The sequence below is a fragment of the Fringilla coelebs genome (genome assembly GCF_963513975.1).
Source record: "Fringilla coelebs genome assembly, chromosome: Z".
Taxonomy (NCBI): domain Eukaryota; kingdom Metazoa; phylum Chordata; class Aves; order Passeriformes; family Fringillidae; genus Fringilla; species Fringilla coelebs.
This window is the reverse complement of record NC_140031.1, coordinates 24,816,851-24,841,652: the sequence shown is the minus strand read 5'-3', so window position 1 is coordinate 24,841,652 and position 24,802 is coordinate 24,816,851. Positions and strand designations below refer to the sequence as shown.

The 24,802-nt window shown below is 37.4% G+C and overlaps 2 protein-coding genes across 5 annotated transcripts in view; one reads left to right on the top strand and one right to left on the bottom strand.

Moving 5' to 3' along the window:
• CERT1 (ceramide transporter 1) overlaps positions 1–12,916 on the bottom strand; it is a 79,550-nt gene extending 66,634 nt beyond the window's left edge. For both annotated transcript variants that reach the window (XM_084225727.1, XM_084225728.1), the window contains exons 1-2: positions 12,570–12,916; positions 9,084–9,218 (exon numbers count right to left, since the gene is read on the bottom strand). In XM_084225727.1, the coding sequence (XP_084081853.1) occupies positions 9,084–9,218; positions 12,570–12,665 (231 nt within the window). In that variant the 5' untranslated portion in view covers positions 12,666–12,916. The remainder of the gene's footprint in view (positions 1–9,083; positions 9,219–12,569) is intronic.
• A 214-nt stretch (positions 12,917–13,130) lies between these two features.
• Positions 13,131–24,802, top strand: part of POLK (DNA polymerase kappa) — a 33,917-nt gene continuing 22,245 nt past the window's right edge. The window contains exons 1-4 of one of the 3 annotated variants that reach the window (XM_084225102.1): positions 13,191–13,258; positions 13,671–13,806; positions 21,667–21,845; positions 24,247–24,366. In XM_084225102.1, coding sequence (XP_084081228.1) covers positions 21,708–21,845; positions 24,247–24,366 — 258 coding nt within the window. In that variant the 5' untranslated portion in view covers positions 13,191–13,258; positions 13,671–13,806; positions 21,667–21,707. Of the gene's footprint in view, positions 13,259–13,447; positions 13,807–21,666; positions 21,846–24,246; positions 24,367–24,802 lie in introns of those variants that run through there. The other 2 variants (XM_084225103.1, XM_084225101.1) reach the window with 2 other exon arrangements.

Sequence of the window (24,802 nt, the reverse complement as noted above, 5' to 3'; positions counted from 1 at the left end):
ACAGTCAAATATAGGAGCAGGAATCACATTCACACTGCTGCACTCCTAAGATAAGTATTTATACATTGATTAATTTAGTTGTACCTCACACAGTATACTGCAGTGTGGCACAGGAGACCCAGCATTCTCACATACACCAGTGGCAAGAGAGCAATATGGATTTCACAACTAAACCATGAGTGAATATCCAGAGAAGATACTCCACCCTAAGAGAAAAGCCATGCTTCACAGCACTGTATTGAGCTGACAGACGGTGTAGAACATTCTGGACCTAGATTCATGGTGATGGGAATGGAAATGCTGGTTCTAGGAAATCAGTGGCATTCCAGCTAGAATAAAGGCCTGATGTACCTGTGGAAGCACCACACTAAGACTTAAGATTAGCTTGGTTTGAATCCACATGTAAGCAACTTAACACAGTACAACTGTATAAGCATTTCTATAAATGCAGTATGAACATTATTAGCAATAGGACTTAGGCTAACTATGCAATTCCCAGTCCTGACCCGATCTCATTAACTTGTTATGAAAACTGGCTCTATCAACTAGACCTTGGAACCAGGTGTCTTTTGTTAAGATACAAAAATTAAGCATGAGCTATCAAAGACCTTGAAACTACAGACACAGAGAAAAAAGCACAGTACCAGAACCATAAACGATTCCTTAATGGTCAAACACTATTTAGGGAAAACATGCAACCTCCCCAGCTGGGGAGGCCGTTTTTGCTCTTGGTAGCAGTGGCTACTTAAAAGAAAAAACCCAAACAGCTGAGCAACAGGGCAAGGAAGCCACAAGGCTGCAGCCTGGGAAAGGACCACCTTGCTGGCATCACATTGTCCCAGTCATATATTAAAAAATGCTTACAAAGGATCCTAATTTGGGCCTGTGTGTATGTTTTGGCAAAAGGTGCATTTATATGATCAGTTTCTGCATCTGAATCTAAAAAAAGATGCTTCAGTTCTACACTTGTCCTGTCATCCAACCTTCCCAATCCATCACTAAGGAGTTCTCCAATAAGGTTACCTTCACCTCAGCAACTAGGACCATCAAGAACAAAGATATCAGGCTAGAAATTTGGTAGTGGCTAGATGGTACTGCATAGTTACAGATAATTTAGGATGTAAGTCAGACATGTGACTGCTTTGAATACAAGATAATGTTTACTGTGTAATAAGTAACTTATAGCAATAATTAAAAATATGTAAGAACTAATTAAAAGGACAAGGCATATTAATGCCTTTAGAATGTCAGTCTAAAAGCTTTCATTCTAAAGTTCAAAATTGACCTGAATTGTCAGTCTAAACTCTGCCATCACAGCTACCTCTAATTCTTTAATATATATTTGCATGTATATACATATAGATGCATATATGCACACATAATTAGTTTTGAAAGAGCTGTAAAAGAGAACTTAAGAAAGAGCAACACTTGTCCTTAAAAGACAGCAACTTAACAAGCTTTAAGAATCTATTAGACATCGATTACAGTAAAACTTCAGTTAAGTACCTGGAGACCTGGGGTAGTAAATTCTGTTCCAACCAGTCCTCTTAACTAAGGAATGATGAGCTTCAGTTGAGAGGAAAAACACATCAAACAGATTTAAAAAGTGGTGAAATTGGCCACACTATTTTATTGATTTCACCCTAACTAGAATTCAACAAGAATATGGGAAAATAGCAACTAAAGTATATGCCTAAAGGAGGAGGTAAGAAGATTAACTGGGAGAAGAAAACAACACTCAAGCAGTCATCTATGACAAACTATTTTGAATGTATGAACAGAAAGTGCAGTTAAGCTTCAGGAAGCATCGAAAAAAGAGATGGCCAGCTGTAGCTGCATATTAGCAGATGAAAAGTATTCTGACTTTTTGACTTAGTATTCTATGAATGCATATCCAAAAGTGAGGTCTTATATGGTACAAAACCTCAACAGAGCTGTTGAAAACATCATTAACAGCTATCACAAAAGACACACCAGATAATAAACAGCAAGTTGCCTAGGAGGACTGTTGAGCAACAGTACAGCCCTGGAGGGGGTGACATACGAACCAAATATATTCCTGAACAAGAAATCGACTATAAATCAATCTTACGAAAATGCATAGAAATTCAGATTGAGCAAGAATAAGGATTGCAAGTAGCACAGAAAAATCTGATGAGCTACAAAATTATAGCTTTAATACCTAACCACTGAAATTATTCAAGACTTGGTATACATCTGCAAGAAATATTCTTGCAGAATATACAGCATGAAACTGCTCCAATATACTGATCAACAGGCAATTATTATGACTATGAACTGTATGTCAAATAATGAACAGTGTTAGAATTCAATTATCTTAATTTAAAAAGTCATGTAGGGGAACTGTATTCTCTCAGATAATGAAACAACAAATACTGCTGGATTACAGCCTTAGCTTCAAGAGTGTCGTAACATATGTTTCCATTCAAACACTAAAAACTAATTCTTCAGCAATATTAAGTAAGGGTAAGATATTTGGTTAATGTGCATTTTAGATTTTTTTTTACATCTTATCATTTTAGAACCTGCACCATAGTACAAAGAACAATCTCACTGAGCTGATCTGGATGTGTATTTCTCCATTTTTGACTTAATTTCTTCAATACACACTACAGAAGAACTTATCCATTTCTCCACCATGCCAAATAATTATTTTTTGCTTGACCAGGATATTAGCACTTTACAGAAGTTCAATATATACACACATTTTCTTTTCACATCAGCCCGTCAATGGCTGGTTCAGATAACTCAGAGGCATACATAAGTTTGTACAGAGGATGTGAATGCCAAAAGTAATTGTCCAGGAAAATCCAGCATTTCAAGGAACTTCCACGTGCTGCACCAGCAGCAGCCCAGTGTCATTACCTCCTAGGCATTTACTCCCTTTCCCTTCCTCCCTATCCTGTTGCTCTTTCGCATTTTCCTCTCCAGAACAAAATCACCTCAGGCCTTTCACATATGACAAAGTATTCCTAAATACATTCGCCTCTATTTAGAATTTCCATTTCCCATTTAGCCAAAATCTCTCACCAGTCTTGATTTAACTACTTGATTGAGACACGCACAGCAGCCAAACAGTACTAATTGCCACATGACCTAAATAAACCCCAACCTAGTTAGGGCTTGTATTATGAGTCTTAGTTTACTCCAGTCATTTTTTTAGTAGCAACTAAGGCTGAGAAGGCCCTTTATCAAATTACAGAAAATTAATTATTCAATTAAATGCCCGTCATGTCATGCTACACCAGATTGTTTTCCAGACTCAGACAGATACAATATTTACCCAAGCAATCAGCAATTACTACAAATTTACTGCTAGTGTTTCTGCCCAGGGCATGGTCTTATGGCTTAGCCTTTTTAATAAAAACTTTCACAAACTAACACCTATCAGTTCCCATTCGACTTAACTAGTAACAAACTCTACCTAACAGTAGATACCAACTGCAATTACAGCATTCTTTCATCATGAGCAGGTATCTTAGCAAGATCAAATTTTGATGCAGTACACTACCACATCAACTGAGTCCAAAATACTGTTAGATTTCACATTGTATAAGGTGTAAAAGAAACACATCAAAATATTGTTAATGTCAAGATGACTTTTTGAAAGTCTGCTTTGCAAGACATGATTCTTCATGCTACTAAGAACATTTCTCTAGCACTGACATCTCCTTCAATTAAAAATACGCATCTTTATTATAAAACTTAGAGATTTATAGGGTTTGACATTTCTGTGAAAAAAACTCATATGAAAGTTCTGCATGTGTTTTAATTGATAAGCACATGAAGCATTTTCTGTTAACCTGTCAATCTATTTTAAAAATGTCAATTTGTACTTCCTCTCGCAAGTGCTGAATTATTAACGGTGGTCAGTATCACTCTATAAATAAAACAGAAATACTACTAGAGTGAGGAAAGGTGGCTGTTCAACTAACCATATCTTTAAAAAGTGGACTAAGAGTCTTATTTTCAGTGGTTGATTACTGGATACAAAGATGTGGGTCTCTCTTCAGACTATATATAAGGAAATGAGAAATTTAAAGTTGAGACCTGCTAGTTTAGCTCTTTCATGTACAATGTTCTTGTTAATTTTGTAAACTGAACATAGCACATGCTTACACCAGTCCTAATTTATAAAATTAATATTCATGAAGTTTTTTACACAACAATTTACTACTACTTAGGAAGGAAAAAAAGCTGAGACAATTCACTAAGCTGTCCCTCAGACAGACTTCCATTTTCTATTTTCTTGCTTTTACTGAGCTACAGATATTCATAACAGATACTCAACCCCCACACCTTTTAGAAGTTCATTCTAAAGCTAAATGGCTGGCTTGCAATTTTATATTAATATAAGGTGTCATTACTGCCTCATTAAGCAACTGTGCTTTCCAATTTCTGGAAGAAAAAACCCCAACAAACATGTTTAGTTGAAAGTATCTCCACTACGCAAACTGAATTTATTGCACAGTCCTAGTTCAGGGATTTCCACAGAGCTGTCTTATTGTCTCTTAACAATACAATAAAAAAACAAAGTACTCCAAAAACCCCAAACTACAAACCAACAGCAAGTTTCCATAAAGGTTTTGATATGCATATCCATCACTGCAGTATAACCAAAGCCAAGGAAAACCACTGCATCATAGTTATTACATCTGGTTTAAGCAAGTTAAACCAAAAGGCTTTTCTACATAAATAATATACACAGGAAAGAAGATGAATATTAATCACTGAATTAAAGCAACATGGCAAATATAGATTCTTCAGTAGAAAAGCTGAAGCTTTAAGTTGGAATATAAGCTTCTGGATAGATAGTCACCTCTAGGGACAAAAAATACAAAGTTCATACATAGCTGAGTTTAAGCACTCTTAAAATTTTACCAAGCATTACGTTTCTCTAAACATTTTTTAATATCCTCCATATACATCCATGAAGACGAGCTACTCTGACCAGGCAAAACCCCCTAGAATTCATCAGATAAACACTTTGTTATTAAGAATTCTATGAAGAGATTTGAGAATCTATTAATATAAATTCCTACCACGATCAAATTAATGTTGACCTTCCTCTCAGATTGCCTGAAGTGGGGGCAGAGCATACCATTTTATTCTTGATTTATTATGCTGAGACTACATGAATTAGTGCAAGTCACTCTGTACAACAGTGGTGATGGCACTGTAAGAACAGACACAGCAATCAAAGCAAAGACAGCACAAGCTTATGGACCAGGTTGCCTGAAAGCTGGAATTCCAGATCTACAGGGCATTTTGTTTTTGTTCTTTTAATAACAGACCCTAGACCTTTCAACTCCAAAACCATGCCCCAGAGATCCACATTTACATGACTGCCATGAACAACCATTCTTAACCTTGTACACAGAATGCCCCACTGGAAGTCTGACTTCAAGAATGAATGAACTACAAAACTTTAAGATAAAGAAGGGTATTCTTAATAAAGACCAACTGGCACTGACTGCCATCAACACCAGTAATTTAGTTTGCACATGCTAGATTAATAGAACAAAGCTAAAGTTTGTCCATGTATGAACTTTTTATAATATGCATAATTTAATCTCATCCACCGACCATACAGCAGAACTTTCATGTTCAGTTTCAGCCTCCAGCCTGTTATAAACCAATTAAACACCTTTGAGGTGTTTTGTCTTATGTGGATAAAAGCAAGTCACCTAGCATCATATACTGACTTTCATCATCCTTCCCCCAAACATAATTCATTTGGCCAGTTCATTACTTGATGTAATCCAGTGAGTATACAACAAATATTCATCCTTTGTTCATCTATTCCAGAGAAATCAGCTCTTTTCAGTCCAGTAGTCTAACCAGATCCCATATTTTTCATTTAATGAAAGGTTACTGTCACACGGCCATACCTGTTCTAGATGTATGACAATATAATTCTGCACTTGAAGTACACAAAAAAGCTATGCTAATAAGCATAAATTTAACTAGTATTCTTTCATCAAATAAAGGGAAGAGATGAGTGTCTTACAAAATATCCCTGTAAAATAATCTATCAATCCCTACCCAATAAAATACAAAGGATACAACAAGAGCAGAAGCAACTGTGGATTTCTGCATACAATATTCATGTCTCAATTAATACTATGACTTATAATTAGACTCATCTTCGTTCCTGAAAGTACAGTAATACTACTCAGTGACAGCAAACTGAGTAGTATTTATGCTTATATATTAACAGTAGAGTTAACTATGCACAAAAATCATTATATTCCCCATCGGATTCAAACATGCATACCTAATCCAAGTGCCTAAAAGAAAAATTCATGAAAATTCAGCTACCCTTTCCTACAAGGGAACATTACAGTTATCAACACCATCTCATACTACAGAAAACAACTGAAATACAGCAGGTTAAGATAGAAGTAGTTAATGCATCTGACTCTGGATCAGTAAGATCAAGGGAAACCGAACATACAGTATAGTGAAAGATTGTTGAAAAATATTAAAGATTAAGATCTCAACTACACTGAATCACTGCAACTGAATTAAGCCAATAAGAAACCTGACATCCTCTCTCATTCAGTAAATAATAAGTTCCACTGAGAGCAAAGGTAGTTTCCACACATTATCATTTCAACACTTATTTTATCAGCTATTGGTGTTTTCCTATGCATTTAAATATAGGATGGAAAGGTATAGTTACTGAAGACATTATGAGGATACAGAAGTAAACATCAACTATGTGCCTCAGGAAGAATATCTTAAACATTTATGATTGAGCATAATCAATTTTCAATTGAAAGCTCAAGTTTTAACTTGAGTACAAAATACAATATTCAATTTTCTACTAAACAGCTATCAATGTTGCAGAAGTAACAGAAGCATCAATGCTAAAACTCTGGCATTAAAGTACAACCTCTGAAAAACAAAGAGAGAATAATTACAACACAGTTTAAAAAGCATATTTCTATATCCTAGAAATGATTCAATAATACTCCTCAACTTCTAAAATTTCCACAACAATAACTTTAATTGCAGCTAGATATAACTAACTGGAACTTACTAGCTTTCAGGAATGCCATCTACCAACTGAACTGTCAAATACCATTCACAAAGCATGAGCCTGAACAAAAACGGAACTAAAATATTCAATTAACCTTTAGAACTGTGGATGCTTTTAATACTTTCTCCATGTATTCAAGAAGTTCAAGAACTTAAAAATAGATGCATCAATTCAACTCCAACTTACCAGAGCTAACAAGTGCCAGAGAGAAAAAGAAAAAAGGTACCTGTAAGAAATTCCAGTGTTACATACATCCTAGTCAGAAGACATGCTTGCCAGCTTGCTTCCCTTTGTAAACTGCAATGTACCAAAACATTCCAGAAGAAATGGTGGTACAATACCTCTCACTCCACCACTGCAGCTGGAATTCAGGCTGCTGAGATGTGCTGTACAGCACGCCTGCAGATGCCCTTTGGCTACATCCTTGCCAGCATCTTCCTCTCCCTGCCTGTTTGGCATGCTAAGCTCTTGCCTCTTCAGAGATTTTTGGAAATTCTGATCATAGGCTCAACAGACTGCCATAGATACACCTCAGCGAGAACCTATCTTGAGAAAGTTCTAGAAGCACAAACAGTTCAAAAAAATAAAACACATTGCATGAACTGTTTAAATTTTTAGATGACCACAACACTTGCCAGACATCTAAATGTAAAAACCTCTTTTCCTTCACAGGCTTTTCTTCAAAATACATCCAGTTGATGTAATCAATCTGGTGAGTTTTTTTTTTAAACCAGGAGGCATTAAATAAAGTTCACTTTCTAAGTTGATTATCAGCAAGGAAGAATACTTCTTGTTCATCATCCTTAATTCAACTTGAAAACATTCCACATATTTGGTGGAATAAGAACATACATGCTAAGATTTAACACTACTACTTTAGGAATTTGTCAACATACATGCTAAGATTTAACACTGCTACTTTAGGAATTTGTGTACTATGTGAAAGTCCGGCTATTTTTACTCTAAATCACATAACTGGACAGACTATTTAATGGTATTGCAGAAAGACTACACCATGCTTTTTGACAACCGTTAGTCATAATGTGTATTGTAATTCTAAAAGCCAAAAAAGCAGATTTTTATCTTTATCTTCTAAGGCCAATTAATCTTTTTAATTTTTTATGGAGTCATTAACATTGGGGAAAAAAACTCTGTTATCAAGTCCAACCATCAACCCAGCACCACCACATTCACCATGCCATCAAGTGCCATATCCACACTTTTCTTGACACTTGCAGGGATGGTAACTCCACTGCTACCCTGGGCATCCTGTTTCAGTGTTTTACAGCCCCTCTGTGAAGCATTTTTACTGTGTAATCTAAACCTCCCCGGAGACAACCTGAGGGCATTTACTGTCATCTGTCCACTTCCTACCTGGAAGAAGAGACTGAAATACAACTTGCTACAACCTCCTTTCAGATAGTTTAAGAGGGTCATAAGCTCCCCCTCAGCCTGCTCTTCTCCAGCCTAAGCAACCCCAGCCCCCTCAGCCAGTCCCCAAAACACTTATGCTCATTGATATATAGGCTCTTTATTCTTATCAGTCTATTCCAAACCTCCTTTTAGCATTTGACAAAAACAGCAACATACTAACTTGTTCAGAGAAAGAAGCACAGAGAAGAACATTTTCTTTTGGAAACCTACAGAGTTGCGTTCAGAAAGTCAAGAACTGTAGTCAAAGAACCACTACCCTCTTTCTAGAGCAAAGACTCCTCTGGGAAGTTGGCTGGGGGTGTTAAATTGACCCATGGAAAAAACTTTGCACCCTTCAGAGGCAGACAGTCTATCCACCCACAAAACCTTCTAGTGTAAGAAATGAAAAGTTGCTTGCTGAGGCCATAAATTAAAAGTTTGTTTTAGCATTAGGAATTCCTTGCCCTGCTCCACAGTTTCCACTGATGCCACTGTCATAAGCAGATGACCTGAAAGAATTTGCCACACCCATGCTTGCTTTCACCAGACACAAATATATAGCACCTCAAAACATGAATGATGTCAATAATAAAACTGTACTTACTGTAATCTCAGCCTTGCTCAGACAGATAGAGCCTCTGCAGCCATACTCTGTTTCATCTTCAGACTTGTAATAACTGAGTGTGTTGCTTTTCAGAACTACCCATCGATCCTGCCACCCATGAATGTAATTGGTCCACTGTAAGAAAATTTTCCAGAGATCAGTCAATGGAAAGACAACAATAAAAGAAGAACAATGGATATTTTCTAGGCTATTGAGCACCTGAAGAAAAAGGTAACATATTTTTACAAGTTCTTTCTAAATGAGAACTTTTTTCTCCTCAGAGCTCCTAGGATAATTTTACAAACTCCCATAACAACCAAAAAGCAGTTGTTTTGAAGGGTCAATAAGACAACAGATATCTGGACTCCAACTGCACTCCCAAGGCTAGTCACAATAAAGGCAATAAACATACTGACACAAATTGAGGAAAACAGGAGAGGGGAAAAAAAAAAATCAAACACTAATGACTAAGGTGAATTTAAAATCTAGAGCTAGGCCAAAAGGCTTACATGGAACACGAAATATCATGTTTTATATAAAATAAATTATCTTCATATAAATACAAACATGCCATTATCCCCCAGCACAGTAAACAACTACTGTAGAGCCTAAGGGACTCAGAGCTTTATTAATTTAATATTGCCCATAGATGTTGCTTTAGGTTTTAATTCTAATTACTTTCACTAAGAAGATACTTAGTTATAGCAGACAACCAATCATGTTTTTGCTATTAGTTTTTTCTAGGGACTCCACATTCACACACTGAATAAAACCAATATTCTGGGAACAAATTCTGGATTAATTCTAGAGACATCTACTAAAAAGTGGCCAAAAGTTCTGATTACTATTATTACATTTGCAACATTTTTTCTGAATGCACTTTGTAGAATCATACGAACTTCACAGAATCATCTGACACTGATAGAAAATCAGGACTATCTATAATTCTGACAATACACTGATAATTATTAATCAATCATGGTGCAAGTGTCATACCTTTGATAAAAATAGAAACAAAAACATTAAATCCAATCTTATCATACAAGCATTTATTTGATTTTGACAAATGTTCTTTGATGAAAAAATCTGGTTAACATTTAAGTCTATCCATCATTCATTATTTTGTAATCTAAAGAATGAGGGGGAAAAGTCAACTAACAGTCTTGTTCCCACTTAATACTACATACATTAGTTAACACATGCTCCATAATTACATGTTAACTTTAGTAAAAAGATGATGAGGTCTAACGAAAAATAAATAGCTAAGAAATTCTTAACAATTTTCAAATGTGGGCAAGACCTTGATTTGCTCTTAAAATATAAAGCCCTTTTTCATCTCTTAATACATCTAATAGCTAAATCCAGCATTACTTAAAAGAAAGCCTCAAGTGTGCTTAGTGCATGAAGTGGTAGCACAAGCCGTCAGAGGTGTATTATTTCCTGCCTTCCTCTTTTCCTATCTCTCATGTTCCCAACTCCTCCCAGGATGTGCAAGGGAGAGTCCAAAGTTATCTTGGGGGGAAAAAAAAGCAAAGAAAACGAGCCTTCCTTCTCTGAAAAATTTAGCAGAAACATATATAGCAGTGAATCTTGCATCTGCTGTTGCAATCAAAACTTGCTGTTGCAATCCAAATGCGCCATCCTTAAAGTATACTTAGATAGGCACGAGGTTTTAAAAGAGAAAAGACCAGTGTTTTTCCAAGCATCTAGATTCTCAAGCTCATTCTCAAGCCTCTTCCACTGAAGTTTTTTCTTTGTATCCACCTTAAAATTATTAGCAGGAAATACAATGGAAAAAAGCCTAGAGTTACAAATCATTTCCAAAGAGCAGCAGGATACACTTGCTAACAAGTTTCTCTTACCAAATGCCTCCATTACCTTCACAGCTTTTCTCTTTACTGAAGGCAAGAACTACTAGAACTACTACTCACAAAGTGAGTGGCAGCCTACTTCTATGATTTTAGAACTTAGTTATACACAGTAAGATATTAAAAATAGATATTTCCTTAGTAGAAAGTTCAGTATGCTACCATTCAATTTAAATTAGTTTACCTTAATAATTACTGAGGTATCAACTAACAAAAGGTAACCTTACCCCTCAATCATATTCATTGAGACAGGTTTCATCATACTTGACTATTCAAATTAAATTCCAGGTTCTCATGGGGAAGACACTCTGCTACACTCAGCATAATCATCCAGAAAAATAAAAAGTTTGCAGATACCTCAGCTAGAATGTCTGAAGCTATGGCTTCACCTGCTACACCACTGAGAAAGAGCACCTGGACTTTGTATTTAATTTGCTAACATAAAAATTAATTACATCCCACAAATTACTTCCCTTCTAACAACGGAAGCATCTTACCGAAGGAAAACTCTGCTGGGAAAAAAAAAGGCAAACAAAACAGCAAAAGTACACCAAACAAAAATCTGTTATTGTAACTCCTCTAACACTATCTCACATCCATCTCGTTGCCTCCTTCCCCCAGCCACTATTAGATAAGATCTTACAAATGAGAGCAGAGATCCTCCTCTTCTCCTAACCATTCCTCTTATCTCTGGGGTTACAAACATTTCTAGCCTGGAAGAAGTTCACAAAGTCCCTCACAACAGTGTGAAATGAGTTATGGCTGTTTTCTACACATTCAGGGCAGTGTATCTGGGCTCTGTATCCCGTGCCTCCTACGTTGGCTTGTGCCTAGCGTTATTGCGTAGGACAAGAAAAAAATTCAAAATATAGTGCTTTAATCTTACACATACTTCAACGTTATTCTGAATATAATTTCTGTAATAAAAAAATAAAATACTCCTATGAAAACTAAGTAATTCAATATTCCAAAGTACTTCTGAAAATAAAATTTTCCAGTATAAACCGACACATGGTCGGAAGCCACCTTATTTTCAGCGATAAAAGAGAAAATAACTATGGTTATTTTTAAAAGGGGAAATAAGACGTATAGCCATTTTCCTTTTCCTCTCCTCCCGTTATCTTTGCCGCAGGAGTATTTCAATGCCTTGTTTTGATACTTGCACTCAAAGCCGTGCCTGCTCCCGAGGAGACACGACTGGCTGCGGGCGCCTCCGGGAGCTCCCGGGTAGCCGCGACACTCAGGCCCGGCGCCGCTCCGGCCGGAGCCCGAGGCGCGGGGGAGCCGCCCTCCTTGCGCGGCTGCCCGAGCACCGCACCGTGCGGCCGGCGGGCTCGGGGGGCGGCGGGGACCGCGACTCTGCTCGAAGAAAGACTCCCCCCGGCCGCAGAGGGCGGCGGGGCTGAGGGAGGGGCCGTCCGGCAGCGGCGGCGGCTGCCTCTGCCTGGCAGCGGCTCCGCCGTCAGGTGGCGGTGCCCCGGCCGTGCCAGCGCCGCCCGCGGAGCCGCCCGGCCCCCCCGCCACCGGGCCCCTCGGCCCGAGCCCCCGGGGCGGTCGGGCCTGACAGCAAGGAAGATGGGGGGCGGCAGGGCGCAGGAATGGAGTAGAGGCGGCTTACCTTGCTGAGCACCCCGCAGAGCTCAACAGGCAGTCCGAGCTCGGTCTCGGGGTCCTCCTCGGAGCCGGAGGAATTCCAGCTCTGGTTGTCCGACATGGAGACCGGAGCCGCAGCCACCGCCGAGCTGGGAAAGAGCCGGAGCGGCCCCCGCCCACAGCAGCCTTCTTCTGCCGAAGGGACCGGAGCGCCGGGCTCTACTCGAGCGGGTGCCGCCACCGAGCGCCGCCCGCCCCTGCCAGCGACCTGCCGGCAACCAGGCTCGCAGCCCCGGGATCCCCTCGCCGCGGCCCCTCAGACCCCGCCCGCGGCCAGAGCCACAACACCGGGACAGCGAGGGGAGGAGGGGCGAGCGCGCGTCCGCCTGCCGGGCACCCGCTCAGCGCGCTCCCGCCCCCGCCATCTTAGGTGAGGCGGACACTCATCGACGAGTACCCCACCCCGCCGCGACGCTCTCCGGGAGTTGTAGTCCTGCTCCCGCGCGGCCGTGAGTCCTGGCGTCATTGCCCCTCGTTGGTGCCGCAGGACGTGCTGGGAGATGTAGTCTCACTCCGACGGAGCGCGGCCGCCATCTTGGTTTCGTCGTTCCCGGGCCGGCGGGTATCGCCTCAGTGCCCCCGGGGGCGGGGAGCTCCGCTACCACGGGCGACGGTGCTGCCCGGGGTGATGTTTGCTTTGTCTTTTGTGCAGAGGTATTCGCTTTATCTTTAGCGAGGCGAGGCGTCTCTCCGGCTCTGCTTGCTTTTAAGGACGAGGAGAAGTAGCTTCTCTTCCTCGCCTCAAACCGGCGGGACTCAGAGTACAGTTGAGGGGGTTGAGGGACACATTTTTCCCTAATCAAATATGGTGGAGGCGGCGGGAAGGGGCGGGAGATGGTGCCAGCTCAGCGTGAAACGAGAGGGAAGGGCGAGCCGTTCGGACCCGTCCGGGCTCGGCTTCCCCGGCGGCGCGCAAAGGCGGGGGGCGGGCAGGGCAGGCGGTGATGGGTCAGCGTTCCGCTGCCGCTGTCAGCTTCTACGCGTGTCCTGTCTTCCATTTATTAAACTGCTTTCGCAGTTTAAGGAAAGAAACGGTGATTTTTATTTTTTTTTTCCTCCGACTTAGTCTGAACTACGTGTTTTCGTCGATATTTATGGGTGGAGATATATTTGTAGGATGGGGAAAAAAAACCCCCGCCCTGTTGTACCTGTCACTTCGCGGTTTGTGAACAGCGAATATAGTGGTTTGGGAAAGACTTAAGGTTTGTACTAACTCATGTCCTTTCTCCTGATTTCTTGGGCGGGGGAAAAGTGTGTTAAGGAATGTTGGTTGAGGAAATTTCGGGTTGGGAATATACACTTCTGTTACTGTCGTAAGAGCAGTGCTGCACAATTCTGTTTTCTCTGACTTCTTCCTTATGACATGTCATTGTGCAATTTTCCCGTTAGGCTATTTGAAAGTTTCCATTGAGGGTTTTTTTTTTTTTTTTTGAAAGAACATTGACACATCCACTTATATGCATTCTCTATATATAGCAGCTAAAAGTTAAATAATCATACTGCTGAGGATAATTCAAAAGCTAGTATCGTTGAGGATAATTCAAAAGGTATCATTGTCCTAAATTGTTAGAAATAAAAAAATAGTCATAGACATCTTAATATTTGTGTAATCACTGCAATATACAGGGAAAAACTTTTACAGAAGTCTACTGTGAGTGCTACTTTAGACAATTTGCCAAAAAACAATGGTTTTTGATTCACTACGCGTCTGGGAAGAAACCAAGTGCATTGTTTTCACCTTAGCCTCGATTTCAACGTATTGTATTTGTCAAGCAGGCTTTGTAAGTATTGATATGTATTAGAATAGTTTGTAGTTCTTCTCTGCAATATGTTATTGAAGTTAGTTGGCATTACCTGTAAAGCCCGTTGTGTTTTCCCTGTTAAATTCTGAATGAACTTCTTTTCAGGAGTAAGAGCTGAAGAGACATGTCTGAGCAAGTCCTTTTTGCAGCAGCAGTAGCATGTACACAGACATTTCCTGTCATGCTTTTGATCTGAAACTATTCTGAGTTACAGAGGAAGCTTGCTTTTTCTTTTCCCCCTCCAGAACATAGAATCAATCAAGCGTTGTATACTAAAAATGCATTGGGTAGATATTTTTTCAGGTTGTTCGACAAACATACCCATCCTTTTTAGAGAGAGTATTTGTTTTGTTTATTAATTGTGGCTAGCATTTTACAAACTTTAATTGAAAAAATATTAAATGCTTAAAGGTTTGCATTTTCAGCTTTTCATGTTATGCATTGGCTGTGCTAGGTAATTGATTTTTGTTAATGCTCCCAATGTATCTTGTTTTTCAACACAGTGTCACCAACTTATGTTCTTCCAAAAGCTGTATTGTAGTTGCGAATACCTTATGTAAATTACCCTTTCTTTCCAATGTTCTGACCGTTTCTTAGAAACATCTGTCACTCTTAATGAGATAAGGCAAGCAACCCTTTTCAGCAACTGTGGAGTGCAGTGGGAGTAGATTTGTAAAGGTTTAGTGCTGAGGACTTGAAGTTCTTACACAGGTTTTGTGTAAGGTGTTTTTTTTGAGACTACAGTAGTTTGATCTCTTGGAGGGCTCTGCATTAGCAATTGTGGTTTATCAGGTTTGAGAGGTGGTTTTTTTGAGACTACAGTAGTTTAATTTCTTGGAGGGCACTACATTAATAATTGTGGTTTATCAGGTGTGCTCTGGAAGAGCACTCTTCCAGTTATGTATAATTTTAAAAGAATGCCAAGACCAATCTACGATGCAAACCAAAGCACAGGAAATGTAGAAAATCATACTGGTATCCAGATGCACTCACTCCTCTTTAGCTCCTTCTATACCTTTTCTACTGAACCTTTATTTTGTAATTTATTGCTGTGTTTGTTCTTTCATAGCAAATGTCCCTGTACTTAGTCTGTACCCCTTCTAGATCTTAGGGATTGCAAGAAGTTTGCAAATTACTGGAAATAGTCCTCACCTTTTTTAGAGCAGTGGAACAGGTAGTGTTCTGTATTACTGTTGTGTATACTACTTGTAGTACAAAAATCATGAGTGTTGATTTTTGCTGCTTGGAATGTCAGCCATAATAAGCATGTCAAGTGGGCAACTTTATGTATACTTTTTTTTTCCTTCTCCCCTTTATGTATCTTTTTTCCTCTCCCATACCTTCTATTTTAGGGTGTTCATTTTATGTTTTTAAAACAGGATCTCCATCACTTTCTAATGTGTTCATGCTTACCATTATGTTTGTTTTGAAATTTGAGACACTTTTTCTTAGGAGGATCCTTAAAGGAGCTTTGTTATGCCACAGTGTGTTGCCTAATAGCATAGGCTCAGAAATATTAATGATTCAGACACGTTATTCTAAAACAGTTTTGCTCTCTGTGAATCACTGTAATAGGCTTTTATTGCTAAGTAAAAAAAAAAAAAAGAAACATATGTGAATCTGTTGGCACTAAATATGTCTGCAGAAGCCAGGTTGCAGACAACTACACTACCTCTAGTGTAGTTTTTAATGATCAGTGTTCAGTTCCTTCATGGATCTTTATGTTCCTTTATGGATCCTTCAGTTCCTTTATGGATCAAACTGCTAAAGCCTTTGTTTTCAGTAATCTAGAAACAAGGAAAACTTAGTTAAAGACTTCAGATAAATATTTGAGTTGAAAAGGTCCTTTAAAATACTGAATAGATGCAGAAGAAGATACCATGGTTCTTTATCCTTCAAATAAACTCAGATGTTCTAAAGACATGAGTATTTTTTGACAGAGAAACTGAAAGCAGAATTTAGAACAGAATTGCTTTGCGTCTTGCCTACAGAAAATAGATAGGGGGTGAGTATTACACTTGTTTTACTTGTGTCACTCTTCACATAAGCAAAGAGTTATTCAGACAGTTTGGTGAATGGCATAAAATATTTTGATGTTTATTTTTGAACACTCTCAGAAGCAGTCTCTATTAACTGTTTACTTTAAGTGTGAGTTATTTAATGTTTAAAAAGATGGATTTGCCTGTAATTTGTTACATCTTAAAGTCAGTGATTATACAGAAGACAGAAGACGTAATTCTAGGACCTTGTTTTTTCAGGGCTTATTCCAGGGGCTTGTATGTGATCTACGTTTTTGTAAAGTGCTGAGTCATCTGCTACTTTAAAAGTACTCTCATTTCATATGTGTCAGCTTGAGCACTTGGAATTTTCACTTCCATGAATCTGGCCCAGTTTTCTGTTCAGTATTAATTTATCATGTGCTCTGGCTTATTACATTTGTAAAGATCCTACTTCATTATTGAGAGATTCTTTTTTCTAAGGAACTTGTTTGTGTTACATTTTGATACAGAGAGAGTAGTGAAACAATACTTTTGAACAGACTAGCTGGAAATCTATGTGGTTAACACCACGTATGTTAAATGTATAGGTATAAATGACAACACTGTTGTGCAATTCCTTCTGTCAGTTCTTTTCTTGTAAATCAGTACAGGATTAAAACTGACAGGAGTCTTATCAGGGCTATTCAGAAGCCAAGCCTCTATAGTAAAAATCAGACCCCCTGTGGCGAAGAGGAGTTGAGCAGATAGTTAGAAGGACAGTCTGATATGCTTCCTTGAACATGCCTTTAAATAAAGGAATCTCTGAAATATTTTAATTGAGAGAAAATAGGAAGTTTATTTTGGGTTCTGCTACAGTAAATGATGCATCAGATTTAGATGCAATTTTATTGGTGGCTGAGTTTTACAGAAATTTAGAAAAATATTTAATTTAGATGCTTGTTTTAGACATCCTGAGGATAATAGTTAAAAGATCATTTGGGAAAGAGTCTCTGTATTTGTGTTGCTATTTGCAACATTTATTTCAATTCTTTTTGCCATACCATGGAGAATTACTTAGTATAATTAGTATAATTAGGGTGTAAAAGACAGTCCTTTATGTCTGTACTATATATTTTGATTCCTTTGTTGAGTTTTTGAGCTCTGGGCTCAGTAGACAATTGTGTCTCTTACTAACTTCTTTGCAGCTCACATTGTCATGAGAATATGTGGTAGCAAAGATATCAGAATTGGTTGTATTTATGAGGACAGGTACACAACTTACATGCATTAAACAATAACTCAGTATGCAAATAAATTATTTTTCAAGCTTTTCCATACTGGTGTCATTTTCCAGTCTTAATAGTTCTTCCCATGTTGTTAACATGGTCAACAAAAGATGAACTGTTAACATACTTTGCAAATGTTAATAATGTACATAATAGCACTATGCCTCCTGAACTGAATATTCTTATATACAAATATAAGAATATTATAAATGTATATTTTGCATTATTTATATTTATATACAAAATGTATGTTTTGCATTATTTTATTACATAGAAACTGTAATATAAAGGCATTTAACTTTACATACTGTATACAGAGTTTATGTTGCTGGAATTGGAGGATTTTTAATGAAGACAAGCTGGAAGAGATGCACAGGATCAAATACAAGCCATTTCTTTTAGGTTGGCTCAGCCAACTGTTAAAACAATGCTATATTCGAATGAAGGTAGAGGCACTTGAAATTAAATTGTTGCTCTAATTTTATGGCTCTTTCCATCTCTTGACACTTTCAAATACTATATAACCCTGTCTTACGAGTTTAGTTTAGTTTCTGTGCCTGTTTCTAGACAAGCTTGATTACAGTTTAATTAGTGATGTTTTCCCACTTGTAGGCATGCCAGCTTACTCATGAAACTTTCTATACAGTAATGGTATTTTGTGGTTCTTCTCAATGTTTTTGCTTGTTTGTTGGTTTGCTTTACTTTAACTGTTGACACCCACTGCTGAAGTCTTTACCTTTACAAGTCCTTCCCTAGCAATTGGAAAGTTATCTCCTTCCACTTATATATGATATTCCTGCTTCCCCTCATTCCCCAATCACAGGAATAATAGGGGAGTATATTGCTATAGACTGCCTTCACCAATTCCTCTAGTTTCACACCCTACTTGCTCAGTATGTTACTGAGGGAGACGTCATGTTTTGTATTAGAGGAAGCAGCTTGGTCTCACAACAGTTTCTTCAGGTAACAGCATGCCAAAAATATGTTACTCTGTGAGACTTTTTCATTAGATTCTAGTCCCTTACCCACTTTTTTCCAAATTTTTTTTAGCAAAAAAATTGTCACTTCAAGGTCAGTGTTTTCTCTAGGCTAATTGAAACAGTTACTACGTTTCTATGTTGACATATTGTTAACATTTTGCACAGTTCAAAACTCTGCTGCTTCTCTGTTACATTTAAAAATTTTCATTTTCACCTGTGGCAAATGAGCACTGGTTTTATCTGACAGTTCTATGTCAGTTGTCCTATTGTAGCTATTGTGATTAATTTCACTATGTTAAATATTTTATGGATTTTTTTTCAGACCTGTTAATTTGAAACCAAGATAATGTTCAGGTTCTCTTCATATTAAGCAGCTGGAAATCATATCGCCTGTTATTCATGTTTTCCCTTCTGTACACCTGTAAGCTTTGACAGACAACAAATGTCATGTCCTCAGATACATATTTTCTTCTTAATTTCTGCTAAGGTATTATTTGATATTTATACCTTTTCTCATCTGAGGCTAGCAATATATTTCGTTCCACACAATAAGCTCAAAAGATAAAATATACCAGGTGATCACCATTTATGAGACTTTGTAAAGGCAATTATTTTTTCTATCATGGTAATTCTTTTATTGTTAGATATGTAACAATGAGACAAGACTTTCTTTTGACTAACATAAATTAATTTTCAAAGCCTCTGCTATAAACTGAGCCTTTAAGAGTGCTCTGAATGAGGAAGGGGAAAGATTTGTACATGTTAGGGAGAAAGACACTTTCAGGAATAAGGAACAGCTAAAAACATTTTGAGAAATGGAAGAAATCTTGTGTTCATTCCTGTTTCTTGAAGGCAGTGATGATAAAAGAAGCAGGGAGAATAGTGGAGGGATATTTACTCTGATGAAAGTATACCTTGGAAATGTTGCTTGTTACTTACCAGAGATTGCCAGTAACAATGGAACTGAGAGATAATTTATACAGGGGTGCTTATAAGCATGAGATGAAATTTGGAATGTTGTTTGGGATGCAGTGCTTTTGCTTTGATTGAAGTCTAGCAAACCTGTTCTGATAAATGTGTATGTTAACTGTAAGAGATTGTCCTGATACTGCAGCTGAAAAATTTGTGAAGATGTTCAGCATTGTAGTCTTTTATTTTATAAACATACCTAAGAGCTATGAAGCCACTCCTATTCCCAGAAGCTCAAGTGCTACTAAAGGATTAAAGTGTCCTGATTGCTACATCAACTTATGTTCTTTGTAATACAGCACACTGTATATAAACACAGCATTATGTAACTGATCTTGCATTTTTCAGCAGACACCATAAATAGTAATGTGAATTAATAGTATATGATTGAAATTTGGATATTTTTGAGGGAATGTTTTTTGTAAACATGGGTTTCTTTAATATCTTGTCCTCAGTTGGCTAGTATGTTTCAGTAGAACTTCAGGAAAATATGAATATTGCCATCATCATTTTTCAGAAGTTACTTGTGTGGTTCTTTAGTAACAAAAATTCACCTCTAAATGCAAAAACACATAATGACCTTCTTGTGTTTGGTTGCTAATGAGGCCCACTTAAGTCCTGGTATGGGAAAGGGGTATTTAAAGGAAAAATTACACACTCTTAGATTTGTGTATTTTGTGATTAAGAAAACTGGTGTATTTGCCTAAAAGGGTGGGGCTTCTCCAGATAGCAAGGGTACCTGTCAGAGGGAGCAGTGTAAAGTTGACGGTTGAGTGTCCATTCTGCATGACAGTAAAACTGGAGTGGTTTATGAGTCAGCGACTTGTGGTAGGAAGAAATAGTGTCTTTTGCTTTTTCAGTATTGAATACATGTTGAATAATTTATGGCAGTATTACAAGGAGTAACAGTTTTATTGAGGAGATTGGTATAGATCAGATGTGTTTTTAGTGAGGGTGGTGAGACACTGTGACAGGTTGCCCAGAGAAGTGGTGCATGCCCCATTGGTGGAAACATCTGATGGCAAGCTGGTTAGGTCTCTGAACAACCTGATGAGTCCCTGCTCATCTTCAGGAGGTTGAACTTGGTGACTTTTAAAAAGTCCCTTTCAACTCAAACTATTTTGTGAGTCTACCTGTTTGAATCTGGCTAAAATAAGACCACTGGTTCATGGTACAGAAGATGAAATTTGCTTTCTTTATTTTTTTGAGATCAATTTAATAACTAAACAGTTCACTGTATAATAAGAGCCTATTGTGGATTCAACTATTTACTTCATAAAGAACAAAGGAAGGTGTCAGAAGTTCACATACCATAAGTATCTGTGTGTATAAGAAACTACAGATGACTGTAGTTGAGTAGTAAGGGCTTGGTAAGTTCCACTAGTTGGATATCATGGCTCAACACATTAATGACAAAAAAAAAAGCACAAATTTTATCCTGAATTAGGGTTTTATTCAAAACTTTTAATTGAAGCCCTCTGTTTTTAAAATATGAGTTTTGACACAAACAAGGTTCTGAATTTGAGCTAGAAATTACTAGAAAGGATTCTACAGGTTGACTCAAGCAGGGATGATGATCAAATGAGTGGTGTTTTTCTTCAATTTAAAGATATTGCAATTTTTTTTTCTTTTAACGTAATAGTGAGCAGTATTTTGTGTTTAAGGTGGTAATGTTTCATCTGACAGGATAATGTACAGGTACAAATGTCATGTTCATATGTAAGGTATAGTGAATGTCCATTCATATAAAAGTATATAGTCCACTTCATATGAAGGTACTAGCCTTTACCTGAGCCTGGTTTGTGCTCAATTATTTCTGCAAGGGAGGTTTTAAAGGAAAATGGTTTTCATTAATAAGAAAAGAGAGTCTTACTGTCTCCTAACAGAGTAAGACAGAGTAATAGGTAGTTTGATGTGGTCTGTGTGACAGGTCAGCCACTTTGTAGGAATATAAGTCTTCATATTTATGATAAATAAAACTAATGACAAAATCTATTTATTGCTATTGTTCAGTTGAAACATAAATATTTTATTACTTTTTTTCAGATATTAAATTGTAAAACAGGTACTTGTTTTCAAGAAATACAATGGACGACATGAAAAAAGTTCCTAACAGCTCTTGCAATGATGGACTTCTACTTAGAATGGGCCTTAATGATAACAAAGCAGGAATGCAGGGTTTGGATAAGGAGAGAATCAATAAAATCATCATGGAAGCTACCAAGGTTGGTTTGATTACTTTTTTCCTGATGCTTTATTTGTGGTCCAGTATTTTAAGACCCTTTTCCTCCCTTCTCCAAGTTTTATCGCTTACATGTGTATATGAATAGTATCTTCTTGGAAGAAATTTATGTGTGGGGAGGAAGGAGAAGGGCCATAGTTTAGTCTGCTTTAGGGTATTGTTGTATTCATCCCTAAGGACATGGAGGAGGACAACTGAGTATATGCTTAAGTGCTCCTTTTTTGTCCAAAGCAATACATAAATACTACAGCATTTGCCAGAGGTAATTTGTGAAGGCTGCAGCTTCCTCTTTTTCTCCCCCTTTCCATTCCTTTTGTCCACCCCATCATTAATCAGCCAAGCAGATTTACTTCTTTTGGTAACCTTCCTGTAACTGATGAATTTTATGTAGTTGAGTTTTTCTATAGTCAAGTTTTTACTGTCTGTCTTTCTGACTGTCTTCTCAGTACTCAAGAGAAGGGGCCAGTAGTGTGCAGTTTTATACTAAAGATTCACAGAGGCCCTCACAACTCCTCAACCATTGAAATATTTGTCATCCTAGTTGTTATTGGAGAGTTCCAATAGAACAATACAGGGATAACACTTTATCTGAGAAAGTCAGGGTTTTCTTACTTTTCCATGCACAAGCGTGCATTTTATTTGGTGTCACCATGGCCCAAGGTTATGTGCTTTCATGTTTTCCTCACACATTCTGTGTTGACTAATATGGCTCTGTAGTGATCTGCAGTGGTGGGGCAGAGGAGAAAGGAGGGGAGAGAGAGAAAACATGCAAACAGTTCTTATGTAGCAAGCTTTTTCCTTTTTTTCTTGCAGTTTCACATTGATGAAACTTCATATGCTATCAAGCTAGTTATTGATAAGTTTTTTTCCTATGTATTGTGTTCACTCTTTCTTGAAAACAGTGCTTTGTCAGACCTATCCCAGATAATGATATTTACATAAAATGTTTTGTTACAGGAATTACTGTTTTATTTCCTGGTGTGAAATAGAATGAACTGTAAAATAGGCTTTCAAAGCTGACATTTAGGCATCTAACTATTAGAATATATTTCTGTCAAAAAAAGTGCAAGAGTTTATAATTGCCAGATACACATCAAGAAATCCGAAAAGAAGCATTGATTCTTTTCCTTAGGCTTTTCTGTAATCTTTAAAATGACACCTACAGACACTACCTGAAGCTGTACTGCAAGAAGGTTTATGTCATTCCAGTGAAATACTGCAGTAAATGGAAAAAAAATTAGAAACTTACTTATAATCTCAAGAATTGTGTTGCTTTCCACACCTACATTTTAGTACTCATTTCTTTCACTGAGTCTCAGCAAGTCATATTTGATGGCTTAGGGGAGAAAAGATAAAGGGCATATCTGACATTCAAAGAAAACACACCCTAATTTTTTTAAATTAAATATTTCTTCTAATGAAACATGACGTATTACAGCTCTGCTATAATGTTTTTTATACTTCTTATGAAAATGGATATTTTTGCTTTTTATATAAATGCTTGAATCTGACTTGACTATGACTGAATTCTTGGTATCAGTGACAGTTTGCTGGTCAGGCACTTTGACCTAAAGATGTGTTCATTTTTACAGATTTTACCAAGAAGTTCAAAAAAAGCCTTTTCTTGCCAATATTATTTTACTTGTAAGCTAAGGCATGTTGCAAGAAAAATATTTGATTTCCTAATTTTGAATTTTTATCTTTTCTACTTCGTTGTATGCCCTCCTTTCTTGTTCTGAGTCAGGAGGGAAAATCACATTATACATTCTGTACACGATTCTTGTGTTTTTATTACATCTCCTTGTATTCATGCCTTTTTTTGAAGGAACAATTCCATATATGAGAGCAACAGGGCTTTTTATACTCATTTGGTTTTCATCATCCTCTTCCAAATAGCTTCTGATTCTGCAGTGTCCTTCAAGATTAAATTGCCAACAAAATACTCAACATTACAAGTGAATTTGACTTATACAACATCATAATATATTTCCATATTAATTAAGCTATGTGGAAGTCTGAAAAAATGCTGAAATAAATTTTTGTTAATTTTGTACTCCATACATTGTAGGTTTTGCAAAGAATAGTTTGACTTCTATCTCTTCTTTCAAAATTTTTATTGTCAAGTGTTAGACTAAATAAACATTCAAAATTCTCCAAATAAGTCCTTAAACTCCTTTGTGCAGGAGAAATATATGTGGGTCATTTGAAGAGATGTGAAGAACCAGTGGTCTTTTTTGTGTATTTTTATATGAAAATCCAAAGCGGGCATTAGAAACCATCTCTGTGTTTTATGTTTTCTTTATTTAAAGATCAAATGTGGTTGCTTAAAGACAAGGTAAAGACAAAAAGAAAAGCATAGTATTTTTGTGATTTTTTCCTTTCAGGGTTCTAAATTTTATGAAAATGAACTTAAGAAAGATCAACAAGTTAACCAACGAATTGAAAAAATGATGCAGCTAAAAGAGAAAATTACAGCACAACAGCTCTTGAAAGCACAGATGCAGGTACAAACCTTCTAAAGACTTACTGGGGTAAATGTTGAATCATAAACATTTTGGTGTGTTCTGGTTTATTGAATTAAATTCTGCCAATAGGCACGATGTTAAACTACCATTTGATGTTAGACATACAAGGATAAGTGCACAATATTTTGGTGGTGTCATCTTAATATAAGCTTGCTAGAAGAATATTTTGTAAAATTACTTTGGAATGTTCTCTCAATGAGTACAATGAAACAAATTAATTCCTATGTTTCCAAGTCTGATGAGTTTGAAGTTATGTCATTATGATTTTTGTAAAGATTTGTTAAATACTATGCTGATAAGTATCATATCGCTATTGAGTTTAGAATTTACATATATTTGTGTTCAGTGCGATGGAATGAGAAAGATCAGAGTTGTCAATAATCTCCCTTTTTAAAGCTAATTAATGAAAATCATC